This window comes from Rutidosis leptorrhynchoides, chromosome 7, assembly GCF_046630445.1.
Source record: "Rutidosis leptorrhynchoides isolate AG116_Rl617_1_P2 chromosome 7, CSIRO_AGI_Rlap_v1, whole genome shotgun sequence".
In the NCBI taxonomy this organism is placed as follows: domain Eukaryota; kingdom Viridiplantae; phylum Streptophyta; class Magnoliopsida; order Asterales; family Asteraceae; genus Rutidosis; species Rutidosis leptorrhynchoides.
In genome coordinates this window covers 339,017,356-339,031,727 of record NC_092339.1, presented here as the reverse complement: position 1 = coordinate 339,031,727, position 14,372 = coordinate 339,017,356, and the positions used below count along the sequence as shown (strand labels likewise).

General features: G+C 32.7%; 2 protein-coding genes across 2 annotated transcripts; one reads left to right on the top strand and one right to left on the bottom strand.

Annotated features, from left to right (window-relative positions):
• The first annotated feature begins 8,256 nt into the window (after positions 1-8,256).
• LOC139858131 (uncharacterized) lies at positions 8,257-11,944 on the top strand. The gene is made up of 4 exons (XM_071846984.1): positions 8,257-9,192; positions 10,101-10,156; positions 10,266-10,458; positions 11,373-11,944. The coding sequence occupies exons 1-4, from the start codon at positions 8,452-8,454 to the stop codon at positions 11,751-11,753; spliced, it is 1,371 nt and encodes a 456-aa protein (XP_071703085.1). The 5' UTR covers positions 8,257-8,451; the 3' UTR covers positions 11,754-11,944.
• A 565-nt stretch (positions 11,945-12,509) lies between these two features.
• On the bottom strand, positions 12,510-13,635 carry LOC139858353 (acyl-CoA-binding protein). The gene is made up of 4 exons (XM_071847205.1): positions 13,561-13,635; positions 13,274-13,391; positions 13,118-13,180; positions 12,510-12,622 (listed from the first exon to the last, which is right to left on the bottom strand). Exons 1-4 carry the CDS (start codon positions 13,570-13,572, stop codon positions 12,543-12,545), a joined length of 273 nt encoding a protein of 90 aa, XP_071703306.1. The 5' UTR covers positions 13,573-13,635; the 3' UTR covers positions 12,510-12,542.
• Between the last annotated feature and the right edge of the window lie 737 nt (positions 13,636-14,372).

Sequence of the window (14,372 nt, the reverse complement as noted above, 5' to 3'; positions counted from 1 at the left end):
AACAGGGAAACTGGTAGTCAAAGCTTTTCTCAATGAGGGAGAATTGCTGGCCAAATGGGAAGCGCACCATGATACACAAAATGTTAGTGAATTGATCAGATTCCCAGTGGATAACCTCCGGAAAGGTAAGATATCAGCTTTTAAGCCTGATGAGCCTCAATCTTTATGGTTGACTTAACGGATTAGATGATTACCGCATGATTATCGATGATATCTAGACGTAATGTGTATCCTCCTAAACGCATTATTTTCTTACCAACATCTAACGATGTTAGGTACCGTGGGAGGGATTGGCTTGACCAATAGCGGGAAACCCGCACTCATTTTTCAAAATTCAGAAAATCCGACAAAATCGGAAAACGTGCCTAGTATTAAAACTAGCATGATATTTTCAAAACCATAAAACGTTTTCATCAAGGTCCTGATTTCCCTAGGATCAAATTTTGCGGATACTTGGCTCTAATCTCCCAGAAATGTGTGTGTGTGTGTGTTTTCATTGTGTATATAGCGTGAGTGTGATTACAATAAAGTGGTGTTATACTTAAAGCGTGTGTTTCATATAGCGTGAGTTGTGTTTCAAAAGAACGTGTGTGTTTCGTGTGCTTCGAGTGATTTGTGTAATGTTTGTAATCTATATTGTGTAAGTATGTTTGATATTGTTCTACTTTGTAAAGAAAGAATTGCTTGAGGACAAGCAAGGTTTAAGTGTGGGGTGTTTTGATACAGTGAAACCTCTATAAATTAATAATGTTGGGACCGAGATATTTTATTAATTTAGCGAGATATTATTAAATGGATAAATTAATAATTTATTAATTTAAAAAATTGGCTTATATTTGTGAGCAAGTCTCAAATTAATGCATCAACATTCGAAATTATCATGTCCGTTTAGTTTACCTATTTGAATAAAACATAAACAAGGACCTTCAAAATTCTCATGTATGTACATTCACACATTAATGAATTTGTCAAGTTCAATGAATGTTAGGATTTAAAAAAAAAATAGTAATTATTAATTTATAGTTTTGCTGGGACCAATATATTTACATTGGGATTTAAAAAAAATTATTATCTTATTATTTTATCGATTGGGGTCCAAATTTGTACTGGTCCCAAGTTGGGACCGGACAAATTATTAATTTTATCGAGGTTATTAATTTATCGAGTATTAAATTACAAAGGTTATACTGTATTGCTCAATAACATTATATATATCTATCGCAATATCGTGTAAAATACTCTCGAATCAAGGATACTGAAAGCGTTTCTACAAGTGATAGGCCAAGATATGCAATTTTGTATCGGAGAGTGATTTGTAAAGAGTTTTTGATGATTTATGACCGTGGTTGATCCCGATACAAGTTAAGGTCTAATTAGTGCTCTAAAATGGTAAAACAAGGCTTCAAATGATTGGGAATTCGGCCAAATGAAAGAAGATTGAAAAGAAAACGAAACAGTAAAATTTAGTACAACGGGACGCCGTCCAAGATTGTGGGACGCCGTCCAGCTTTTCATACTTGGACGTCGTCCAAACATTTGGGACGCCGTCCAAGACTTAACAATGGGACGCCGTCCAGAAGATTAGGACGCCGTCCAGAAGTAGGTTTCAGCTACTTTTGGCTTTCTGACCTACTTTCTCCACTTTAAAAAGCTACTGATTGAAGACCAGTTTACCAGATACGAACCAGAGAGTACAGAGATGAATTTTGGGAGCAATATTGGAGAACTCCAAGCTCTTGGAAGAGGCTCAACATCAAGGCATCAAAGATCAAAACTTTCTTCATCCAAGAACTCATTGTTCTTGTAGGTTATTTCTTGTTCTAAAGCAATGATTTCCATTGATAATCTGATTGTTATGTTGTCTGTTACCATGATTGTTGGCTAGTTTCTATAATGTTTGTCTAGATTAATAACCGAGGTATTGGATGTAATCCTATTGATTGTATGTACTATGTGTGAAAGATTGAAGCTTGAATTAAAGAACCATGCTTATTGATGTTTAATCATTTGTATCTAGTTAATTGATATGTTGTTGATAAAGAGAACTCTTGTTGATGTATCATATTGATTTACAATCAACTTGTCTTAGATTGATTGTTTACTAAACCGGACCAAGGGGGTAAATTAGATCAATACGATTAAACAATATAGGAATGAATTGTGTAGAGCGAACGCAAAGACAATTGTTATTTAAGTCTTTGATCTTGCTAATCAACTAGTCATAAACGAAAAGGTCTAGGTAATAGGGAACCCTCACTTAGTACTTCTAGTTTGAGTACTCGCTAAAGAGAACTCTTGGCGGGTCGATTTAGGTGATTAGCATATTTTATAGTTATTTGATTACAAACACGAGAACTTTAGAGAAAAGGGAATCCTTGATCTTGTAATTGTGTTTGCGTGTTTATGTAAGAGAACTCTTAGTGAACCTATTAGATAACTTACACACATAATCATTCAATCATGCCTTAATAGCAAAACTTACATCCAATACCGAGGGTAAAATATCTAGATGAACATTTCATCTCTTTGATCCAAATCAAACTATCTTACTTGCTTTCTTTGCACTTGTTTTCATTATAAACTTAAAAGACCAAAAATATTGTTTTTACTTTTTAACCTTCTCTGATTTGGCTAAATCGTTAAATAGCCACAAAAACATAATATCTTGTACTTTTAAGTTTCATTTACTTAGTTAATCATAATATAGTTTCTAATTCTAGTTTGACTAATACAACTGTCCTTGGAACGATACACGGAACTAAACCATTATTTATACTACTACACGATTGGGTACACTGCCCGTTAGTGTGTAACAGTCTTTTTAACCGGTATTTTTCCATACAATAATTTATATACCTGATTTCGCACATCAGCATATTATAACAATAAATGAGTAAACACACCATTAGTATAAAATCAATAACTGTACAATAGATTATTTCATAACCAAAGCTATTAAACACAATCAAATTGTCTACAACATTATCAAAAACCCAATAAGGATTCTATCTATCTATCTATCTATCTTCAGAACATGGATTTAGTGTTCTATGTGGTTTATATATTTGAAGCATTTCTTTCGTGTCAACAATTTTATTTTTCATTATTTGTTAACTTGGCATATGAACATGGGTTTAGTAGGCACAACTTAAGAACAGTATGCTTTAAATGTTAATCACAAGGTTTATTTGCTTCTATTTTTTGCTTAAAAATGCACATATGTCACCTTTTTGGTTTATAGAATCATGTACCATTAGTTTTTCTTTAAAATCACGTGGTTTATTTGTTTCTATTCTCATGATGAATTCACCCCAGCCTTTTAGGATTTCAATTTCACAGACAAAATAAAGATAGAATGTACGTCCTAGAATGCAATTGGTTGTCTTCATTAACATTTAACCCAAAGAAACGCTGAAAGTGATGCTTTGCAGCCTTAGACTTTCTATTGTAGGGAAGAAGGTTGTTTAAATTATGCATCAGTTTCACTAAGAATCAAGAGGTGTTAATCATAGATGTCTTCTTTTGATTTAGTTATTTTAGGAATTTTTTGCTTGATTGTTAGTTATATTTGGTTATTTCAAGGTTTTTCGATGAATCAATGTAGAGTAACAGGTCATTATGTTCTCTTTTTGATGTTGATCTTTTTAGGACCACCACTTATAAATTGATATTAAGAAATGGTGAGCGAGAGGCCGTATCTCAAACAATGTGGGTGCTTTATTATAAATGATGTTAATAGATGATGTTAATGATTCTCAAATTTCTTAAAATTTGATGGGCTTTTTTTTTACCTGATGCACTTTGTTATTTTGAGAGTAAGGAGTAAGAAGGGATTAAAAGTACTTATTTGTGATAAATATATGAATGTTGGTATTACTACAACCAGTTTAGTTTACAAATAAGTCTTACAAAGGTTATGATAATAATTAATACTTTTCACCAGGTATGCTAACTTTCACTTTATGCTGAACACCCTTTTGTTATAATTGGTTTAGATTTCTTAATACAATTCATGTTCTTTTGAAGGGAATGCTATTACCATTTAACCAATAACCATATATGATATTTGCTGAAAGCAACATTATAATCAAATGAGATAATTGACTTTTTCTCTGTAACGTTATATGTGCAGCAGTTCCACTACTTGAAAGGATGCCACTTGATTGCCAGTAAATGGATATTAGCAACCAAACACACAGAAAGAATACACAACTATGGAGTATTGTTCCACCTCTGTAAACATAGGTCTTATTATTAAGGTTTTAGATTATAAAACATAATGCACGTTCTTATGTTTATACAATTTCTATGCATGTTAAGAATTTGAATTTTGTTCGAATTGAATATGCCCATTTGATATTTGATCCCCACGTTTAAAAGAGAGTGGTGTTAATGATTGGATCATGAACCATACCCAAGTTACAATGGTTTTTAACCAATCCCGTGAATTCACGGGTCACTAAACTAGTTAGTAAACAAAATCCCACTTTGGATTCTTCCAAAAGAGGATGTTGTTCATATGAATTGGTTCAAGGGATGAGAAAAAATGGTTTTGTATCTTGGCGGAACAACTTAAAGTTTGCCACTATGATGATTCGTATTCTCTTTCCTCATTTTACCCACTTATCTTGAGCATACGCCTTATGTTTTACAAATTACCCGTCCTTATCTAAACTTCTCAAAGCAATCATGGATACGCAAACCAACCAAACTAGGCTTCTAATTGAGACCCGAATTACCCAATTCCACCCGATTCCATGTAATATCCGAATGTTATCATAATTACGACCACCATTACGTAATAAAACTAACAGAAACAAAATTGCAGGTACTATTTTTTTTCTTTATTGCAGGTAATATCATGTGTTATCGACGCTCAAGAGACTTACGATACAATATTTTATGGCTTTCCTTCTTTAAATATTGCATTCACAATCGTTAGAGGTATGAATTTTATTATTTTCTTACGATTTTTCTCCCCACAATCCCACAATGTATATATACGTTTGAACTACTATTATTTTTATACTTATTTATTTATTTATTTGTTTCCTGTATTTTACAACTGTCAAATACACTTATACATATGTATGATTTTGCTGCTGATATCGTGTCTTAATGTACTATTGTGGTAACCATTTTTACTGCTATTTATAACCATGTAATGTTTTGCATTCCTTCATGGTGTTGCTCCTATTGTGGGTTAAGAAAGATTGAGGTTATTTCATACAACAATTTATTTTGTGTGTTTTCTCTTGTATACCTGGGATTTCTTGTTCAACGATTCAGGTACCAAATGATCAGCATAACGATTGTTTTTATGACATAAATCGGATGTGATAAAGTGTCATTTTTTTTTTATCAATTGGAGATGTGATTAATAGGTGTATCAGAAGTCTTGAACTATGTTGTATGTACCACTAGACGATGTGTCAATGTGGAGCATTCAATATGACAACTAGGATCAAGAATGTTAAGAATACTATAGGATGTCGACTATTTTTAACTTGTGATCATGTGTTTTTAGATATATATCGTTATGTAAATAACATGTAACACCCTATCGAAGATGATAAGCGTATTTTAGTTTTCATATAATTTTGGTGTTCATAATGTATTGTTTTGCAGTCATGAGACAAATGCGATACGATATGTTATATGCAGGTGGTCGCTGCAAGGCGAGGCTGACAACCTGCTTATTGGTATTGTTATTATTTGTATTCTTATTCTTATTATATTATTTATTATTATTGTTATTATTAAATGGTTTGTACGAATCGTGATGTACCTTTTGTATTGAGTATATTAACCCCTCATCTAAAACACAAAAATTATGAACAATTTTTTTTTTTTTTTTCATTTTTGTTTTTCAGTTTCCGACCTTTCTGTTATTAAAATATCTGCTTTTGCTTTTCCTTCCTGATATCTAACTTTACATGTTTTTTAAATTAGCTCCAAAGAACTCTATTCATCACATTCGGTCATATATCCACACTACTCATCCCCTTGTCATTTCAATTTTTTTCAGGGGATTGTTGAGTTTTTCATTCACTTCAATTTGTTTTTTTTTTTTTTTTTTTTGCTTATATTTTTTTCTTCCTTTTTGTCTATCAAATTAAACAAACATTATCCTGACACAGCGCGAGGCAACCCACATCGTTGTGACCTATAACATAATATTACTTTATACTACTATATATATATATATATATATATATATATATATATATATATATATATATATATATATATATATATATATATATTATATTTTATTATATAAATATAATATAATTATATAAGTTGTTAAATCTCTTTACATAATGTGTTTTTAAATTATTTCAACATTTGTCTTAAAATTAAATTAAAATAGTTAAGTTAAATATACAACTAAATTGCAGATGCCATAAATTTTTGGGAGATGATTCTCACACACTGTTTTTTGATCCTCACATACCCTTTTACCCTATTATTAGGGATGAGTTCAAGTAAATTGGTGTGTGATGATCAAAAAACAGTGTGTGAGAATCATCCCCCTAACTTTTTACAACATAGAACATAACTAGTTATTATTTTATTTTATTACTATATACTACTTTCCATAATTGGAAATACTAAGTGAATAGTAACCGTTTTACGCTTTATCGACTTGTACATTACGCAAATTGTACCCACAATTTAGAATTTAGATTTGATATAAATAAATATATAAATATACATAAAGTTATAATAATAGTAATCTTTATGGTTCAAGTGGGCCTCCATATAAATAGATATACACGTAGTATTATTTTAGTTCTTGAGCTAGTTGCGAAGCCCTCGCTTCGCGTCGGGGGGCTCCGTTTTAATGCGAGTTAAAAAAATTCCTGATCTATTTTTTAAAAAGAATTTTTTCGACATCTAACATTGAAAGGTTGTTCCTTTTGTGAAAGTTGCTTCTTTTAGCGTTGTTTTTTTATTTGTTTTTTAGAAAGTTAGTTGATCTATTTTGTAAAAAATAATGTTTTTCGACATCTTTTGTTAGAATTGAAGGGTTGTTCTTTTTATGAAAGTTAAGGGAAAAAAAAGAAAAAAAAAGTTAGTTGATTTTTTTGTAAAAAAGAATTTTTTTCGACATCTTTTGGTAACATAGAAGGGTTGGTTCTTTTACAAAAGTTGCTTCTTTTATCGTTGGAGACAAAAAAAAAGGGTGAAATGACAAAAATACCTATGATTACTATTGGTTAATAGTGCTAAAGTGTTTTGGCTATTAGATATATAGATAACTAGTCCGGGTCCGGCCCGCGCGTTGCGGCGGGGGCTTTCGGCTGGCGTATTCATATTTAACGCAGTTTTATTTACAGGAGGGAAAACGGTCCATGTGTTTCGTTGTCTTTAGTGTTTTTTAAAATCTGTCCGGTTCGAACGTAATTAGTTTTGTTTTGTTGATGAAATTATTTCTAGCCTAATGGTGCTGGCGAAAAAATTTAACTCCCGGTGAGCAGGAAGATATGGGCTGTCGTTGTGTTTAGTGTTTTTTAAAATCTGTCCGTTTTGAACGTAGTTAGTATCGTTTTGTTCATAAAATTATTTTGAGTCTGACGTTGCTGTCGGAAAAATTTAACTCGCGGCGAGCGGGAAGATACGGGCTGTCGTTGTGTTTAGCATTTTTTTAAAAAGTGTCCGTTTTGAACGTAGTTAGTATCGTTTTGTTCATAAAATTATTTCGAGTTTAACAGAGTGATTGGTGAAATTTAACTCGGAGCGAGGCGGAAGATACGGGCTGTCGAAGTGGTTGGGTGGAGTTTTTATTTTAATTTAGGGAATTTACATTTTACCCCCATGAAATTTGGTGTAATTTTCGCAAGTTGACTATAAGTGAGGGGAGAAGAATGAAAATTGAAGTGTGAAAAGGGCGTACTACTGTTGTCGTTTTGGTATTGTGGAAACGACCATGAATCCCAGGGTTTGTAGGATATAAAGGATTAAGTATTGTGAAAACGACCATGAATCCCAGGGTTTTTAGGATATAAAGGATTAATTAATTGTTTCACGTTATAAGTTAGGGGGATGATTCTCACACACACTTTTTTGATCCTCACACACCAATTGAGTATTATTAGAAAAGTAAAAGGTTAAAATAGGTGTGTGAGGATCAAAAAAGTGTGTATAAGAATAATCCCCGTATAAGTTATGGTTTAAACAAACATTATATATATATATATTATATTATATTTTCCCAGGTCAAACAGCCATCTACACCTACTTTCTCAAGATCTCACCCAAAAAGCCATTTCAAAAGCCTGCCACACCTTTCATTACAAAACAAAAACATCTTCATGGATTCTTCTGCTTCATTTACCAAGATCAAATACTCCTAAACCCCATTTCACTTCACACTCATATCAACACAACTTTTTACACAAACCCCAATTTCATATATATCTTATCATTTTCTTGATCTTTGAAAATATGGATACACAAGAAAAACATCAAGAAAGCTATGAACAAGTACTGAGTTCATATCTGGGTTTAAGTTTTGCAATCTTTTTAGGGTTTATTCCAAAAAAGTCACTATCTTTAATCCCAACTTTACAAACCCATAATGAATTGTTGACTAAAAAGCTATTACAAGCTGAAGAACAGCTTGAACAATTATTTTCAAGAAGAAAAGAAGATGCAAAAGCAAATGCTAGGGTTGTTGAAATCTTTGCTAGCCACAGACATGGGTGGCAGCAAGAAGAGAAGAAGCTACTTAGACAAATTGATGAAAATGTTGAAGAGATTGCTAATTTAAGAGCTAAAATTGAGGATCTTGAAATTAGGGTTGATGAGTTGAAAAGGGAAGTAAATGAGAGAGATGATTTGTTAAATTTTATGGCTAATAGGGATGATAACGGTGGCAGTTATGGCGGTGACGGTGGCGGTTACGGCGGTGATGGTGGTGGAGAGTTTTATGGTGATATATTGGGGTCTAGGTTTGGTAAATTGAGGGTTTCAAATGAGGGGACTAATCATAACCATAATTTTAATTATAAGCATAATGGTAATTATGGTACTAATAATGTTATGGATGATTGTTATATGGATAAGGGAGTTCATAATGTGGATGATTTTGGGTCAATATATGATGGTCATAGTCTGTTTAACCCTTCAGAGTTTCCGAATTCCGGTTTTTCGAAATTCTTGTCAGAAAGATCAAATCTTTGGCAGGTTTGGTTCATCTTTTTCTATATTCATGCTGATCTTTGTTAAAGTTTTAGACTTTTAGTGCGTGTGATACCAAGTAATTTCATAAAGTTACAATACTAGTATGTTAAGTTATTTTGATTAAACTGTTACATTATGGTGCAATTGATGGAGATTTAGGTTTAGATTGGTTACCGATAATTTAATTCCTTACATTTATTATATTGTAAAAATCCAGCCTTAATCTTAGTGGTCACTATCAACTATCAAGAACAGGTTGGCATTAATTTATCTTCTACATAAATGTTAAACTTGGCATTATGGATATAGTTCTGTTTGTGATACTTACAAGTATTAGGATGATAAATAGAAAACCACTTTTTGGTTTGGTGGTGGTGGTTGATTCAATCAATTACAGTTTTTGTACTGTAAATGAAAGATGGACCACTTCATCAATAGCAACAACTGCCTATCAAGTCTTCCATTATTGACTATCGTGCTCCAAACTCAAATCTCGAAACAAATTATTCGAGAAACTATAACTCGTTTACTAACCGTGCGAAATTAGTGTTTATAAATTTCATTTTGAAATTCATTTTTTAATAGATAATGTATAGGAATGCTGATAGAGGCAGGTGACTTTTTCATTACATTAAAAGCCAGAGGTTTTGTCCCTTTGTATGGCTATATTATGTCTAACTTGTTCTCTTAAATACTTTCAATTCCCAAATAAAGTCGAATTTTGACTTTGGAAGTCAAACTAGAATTGTAAAGAGAAGTTGAATTACTTTTAATGTCAAATGCTATGCTTCCCAAGTCCTGGTCATGCAATAATTTAGAACTAAGTTATATTTTGTATATGTGCTGACGATAAATCATATAATAACTTGTTGACCATTGGGTTGACTTATTTTAACTCTTAACTTCTGCAGGGTGTACAATACGAATCCGTGGAACAAGTTCACGATCTAAAGCATTATGGAACTAGGTACTTTTTGTTAGATGCATATGTTTCTGAAAACATGTGGATTTTATTGTTTCTTTTTATTTATTAATTATTATTATATTATATAATTGAAACAAAGTTTTTTGAACAGGAGAGAGTCCCCATGGAAGGTAGATGGTGATTCATCAGGGGTTTCTGCAAAACTGAAATTGCTCGAACAAGAGCTTCAAAATTTGGAAAATGTCGTTGCTAATGATTTGTCAAAAGTACCATCGTTAATGAAAAAACAAGCAAAAAGATATCAAGCTCTTGCTGGAAAAATTGACGATCTTTGCAGAAGAATGGTACCGACTCAACTGTATTTTCTTGCACCGTTTTTATTATTATAGTCATACATATACATATAAAACCTTTTCAAATACAATTACGAAAATTAGACCTAATTTTTTACTTGGTATATTATTATTCTTTGGAAAAACTTGGAATAGTATGATTTAAATCACCAACAAAAATTAATTGTATTTGTCTATTAGAGGATAAAACATAAACCAAATCGACCCATTAATAAGTAAATGGGTCTAAATTACTACCTATAGTTATGGGAAGCGGGTAATGGGTCTAAACAGTGTTGTAAGTCTCGTTATCTCTCCCCGAGATCTCGTTTTTGGAAGGCATCCGAAACGAGATGTTCATCTCCCGAGATTTCTCGGTCAACAGGGTCAAACTTGGTCAAAGCCAAGATTTTTCGGATTTTCTCGCTCATTTCTCGAATTTTCTCGTAAAATCTCGTATTTTCTCGCTCATTTCTTGAATTTTATTGTGAAATCTTGTAAAAATGTATATTAAAATATACATAGATTAATTCTTTTTTATATATTTATATTAAAAAAACAAAAAAGTCAACCTAAGTCAACGTCCGAGATCTCCCCGAGATTTTCTTGAGATGCCGAGATCTCCCCAAAAATGTCCGAACGAGATCTCCCGAGATCCGAGCTCTCCAATCTTGGGTCTAAATTACTATATAGCGATGGGAAGTGGGTAATGGGTCTAAATTACTACCCATAGTGATGGGAAGCGGGTTATCTTGGGATTATTATAGATTTCATAACACATACTGTAGTATCTTAAAGTTATCAAATTCAACATTAAAATATATCCCATAGTAAACATTTGGTGTGAATATAAGTATATTTAGTACATACACATTTGTGTTACGCGTGTGAAATTGTTAATAACAATCTGTGGTTTAATATTACAGCAGGAGAACGATCCTTGTGAACTAAACGCGGGTTTAGAGTTTCGAACACAGAGACAAACCGAGTTTTTACTAGAAGCATTACGGCTTCAACAACGTGCATCAGAAACAGGGCAGAAATTAATGGCATTACAAACAGAAACAGGGACAGGTTTTAGTTATGGGAGTGATCTAGTGGAAGGCCGTGCACGATTAACCACTAGACTCTCATTAAACTCTATAAGAAACAATTTTAGGGATATTCAAAGAAATTTGGAGATATGGTTAGCGAGAATTATTGGAGACGTTGAAGGGATTTTAGCGAGAGATGGTGCTTCGCGTGTGAACGAGTATTATGTACCTACAAGATACCCTTTTGTACCTCAAGAAAGATTTTTAGTTTAGTCTTTTACTTGTTAACAAATTATTAGAAGTGATTGATTAATGGCTTAATTTGTACATGTTTTTTTGGCCTCTAAATCCCAGATTGTTGACCTCCCTTTTTTCATGTAAATTTGCATTGGGTTATTTTGCCCTAACTGCAAATGCAAATACTCTGTAAATATTGTCGAATTAGTGCAGTACCGTTTCTAATTCACTTTAACGTTGTTTGAAATTTAAACTCACCCTTTTATTTTGTCATGGTCATCTTTGATAATCAACTTTGCATCACATTCAATAACAATACGTAACTTTTATTTTTAAAGTAACTGCACCTTTATATGAAAAAAGGCGTGTTTTTGCTTTTACTTGACTCAATAATTTCTAGTTTAGCTTCTTGCAATGATCTAATTACATACCGATAAACATATGTTGAATGGATAACCCCGTCCACGTATAAAATTGGGTGGTGATCCACACACCACCAATTTTAGCCAAACACCACTGAATATGCATTAGTGTTGTACAGTACAATACTTTAATGCACGTTTGGTGGTGTATGTCTAATATCAAGTGATGTACTGATCATCAGCCTATTAAATTTTGACAGGAAATAGTGAAAACGTATGTTTGAACTGATTACTTATGTCATCACACTAACACCAATAAATAGGCACGATATGAAAACTAAAATGCAACATCATATACGATATATAACTAACATACGGTTAGCAGCTGCATAGCATAGAAATCAAATCACAAACAAATGTAAAACGCAGAAACTTTCATACTGCTTATTAGCATGAATTGCCCTCAAGCAGCAGCAGCTGCTTCTTCGAGCAATTGTTTCACCTTGGTGATGTAGTCACTCATTGCTTCATCCTTGGATTTTGCTGCCAAGGGTAAAAAAAAATACCCAACTCAGCACAAAACAAAATGATATTTAAAATAATAATCTTAATAATATATTAATTTTTTAGGGTTGTTAACAAGTCAATTTATTCGAGCTTGACTCTTTAAAAACTGGATTAGATTCGAGCTCAGGCTCGAGCCGCTCGAACATATTCTAATATCGTTTAGTAAACGAACTCGAGCTTCTTATATCGAGTTTGATCCGAGCGTCAGTTTATATAACTACCAAATGAGACAAGCTTGAACTTATTATAGTAGGTTCGAAACAAAACGAGTTCGAGCTCTTTAAATTTTAAACGAACAGAGTTCGAGCTCTTTTAATTTTAAAAGAGATAAAGAGACGAGGTCGAGCTCTTTGAACTTTAGTCCATACGAGTTCGAGCTTTTTCAATATTATATGAGCCGAGCTCGAGCTCAGTCAAGCTTAACTTGTTTACATCCCAAATTGTTCTGAAAAAAAAAAGAAAAAAAAATACCTTCAACTGCCTTCCAAGCATCCCATTTAGCCCTATCTCTCATGTTAAACATACCGGGACGGCCTGTAAAAAAAAAAATTCAAAATAAAATTAAACAAATTAGAATGTAGTTATAAGATCAGTAATCACGAGACTACACAGATCAACGATCCATACTTGTGTTCACTGGCCCAACAGTTGCTTGCTTGTACAATCCGTACAGCACCAGCAGGTCCTCATTTGAGGGGCTTTGGGTTAGAGTCTTGATTTTTTCAGCATGCTCCTCAAATTCCTCCTATAAGTTATCAATTTGAAGCATAAAACAACAGATCTGCTTGTCATAATAATAATAAATATATGCAACTTTAATTGATCACACAAATATAAAATTTGGAAGAAAAATCAATATATATCAGCGAGAAATTAAAATTAACTGAAATGAATGAGGAAGGAAACATGAATACCTTCAAACCCATTTGTTAAAGAAAAATGTATTGTAAATGATTTTAGTTGGTAGCGAAGGTCTCACGATGAGTGCGCGAAGGATGATTGTTAGTTTTTGCTCAATTTATAGGAAAAAAGCAATTGTGTTCGAGTTTTTCAAGCGGAGACTTCAATAAAATAGTCCCCAAGTTTCAATAACATTACAATTGTAACCCAAGATGTTAGATGTTAGACTGCTACAACCATGACATCGACATCACTTCCTTACCATAACTAGTTGTCAGATCAACGTCATATCAGGACTTCTTCACCAGAATTAATTCATGACTAAACATTTTCAATCATAACATACTTCCTCGAATAAATTAGGACCCACTATATTAATTAATTATTTTGTAATACAAATATTAAAAATAAATGTACAAGTCAATAAAACCTTTTCTTCCATATATTTCTGTCCTGCAATCTGCTTGAGAAACACAAAACATAGGGCGAGGAAGCACGGCGGAGTGCTGGGCGCTTTGGTGCCAACGGCGTGGTGCTGGGCGGAGAGGAGGAAGGCATCGTTGAGAGCCCTCTTAGTGATGCTAAACAAACATTTGGTTTCACAATTAGTCAATTGTATTATATATTATAATTAACCTTTTATTAACGGCAGAAGACATAAAGTATATTAAAACTAACGCGAAACTAGAGAAAATCAAAATTAATTACAAAGCGTTCAAAGGGTATTGCAACAACGCCGTCCAATTCATACTACTCTTATGAAACGAGAATACAACCAAGTAAAAGCCGAGACAACTATGTTATCGAAAACATGTGGCTTCTTGAA

What these genes read in the sequence shown, in the direction of transcription:
- LOC139858353 (XM_071847205.1), bottom strand. An exon ending in TGTTGGGCCAGTGAACACAA is followed by an intron (nt 13,181 to 13,273) that starts GTATGGATCGTT and finishes TTTTTTTTACAG; the next exon opens with GCCGTCCCGGTATGTTTAAC. An exon ending in TGCTTGGAAGGCAGTTGAAG is followed by an intron (nt 12,623 to 13,117) that starts GTATTTTTTTTT and finishes TACCCTTGGCAG; the next exon opens with CAAAATCCAAGGATGAAGCA.
- LOC139858131 (XM_071846984.1), top strand. Translation starts at nt 8,452, where the DNA reads ATGGATACACAAGAAAAACATCAAGAAAGCTATGAACAAGTACTGAGT. An exon ending in AAAGATCAAATCTTTGGCAG is followed by an intron (nt 9,193 to 10,100) that starts GTTTGGTTCATC and finishes TAACTTCTGCAG; the next exon opens with GGTGTACAATACGAATCCGT. An exon ending in ACGATCTTTGCAGAAGAATG is followed by an intron (nt 10,459 to 11,372) that starts GTACCGACTCAA and finishes TTAATATTACAG; the next exon opens with CAGGAGAACGATCCTTGTGA.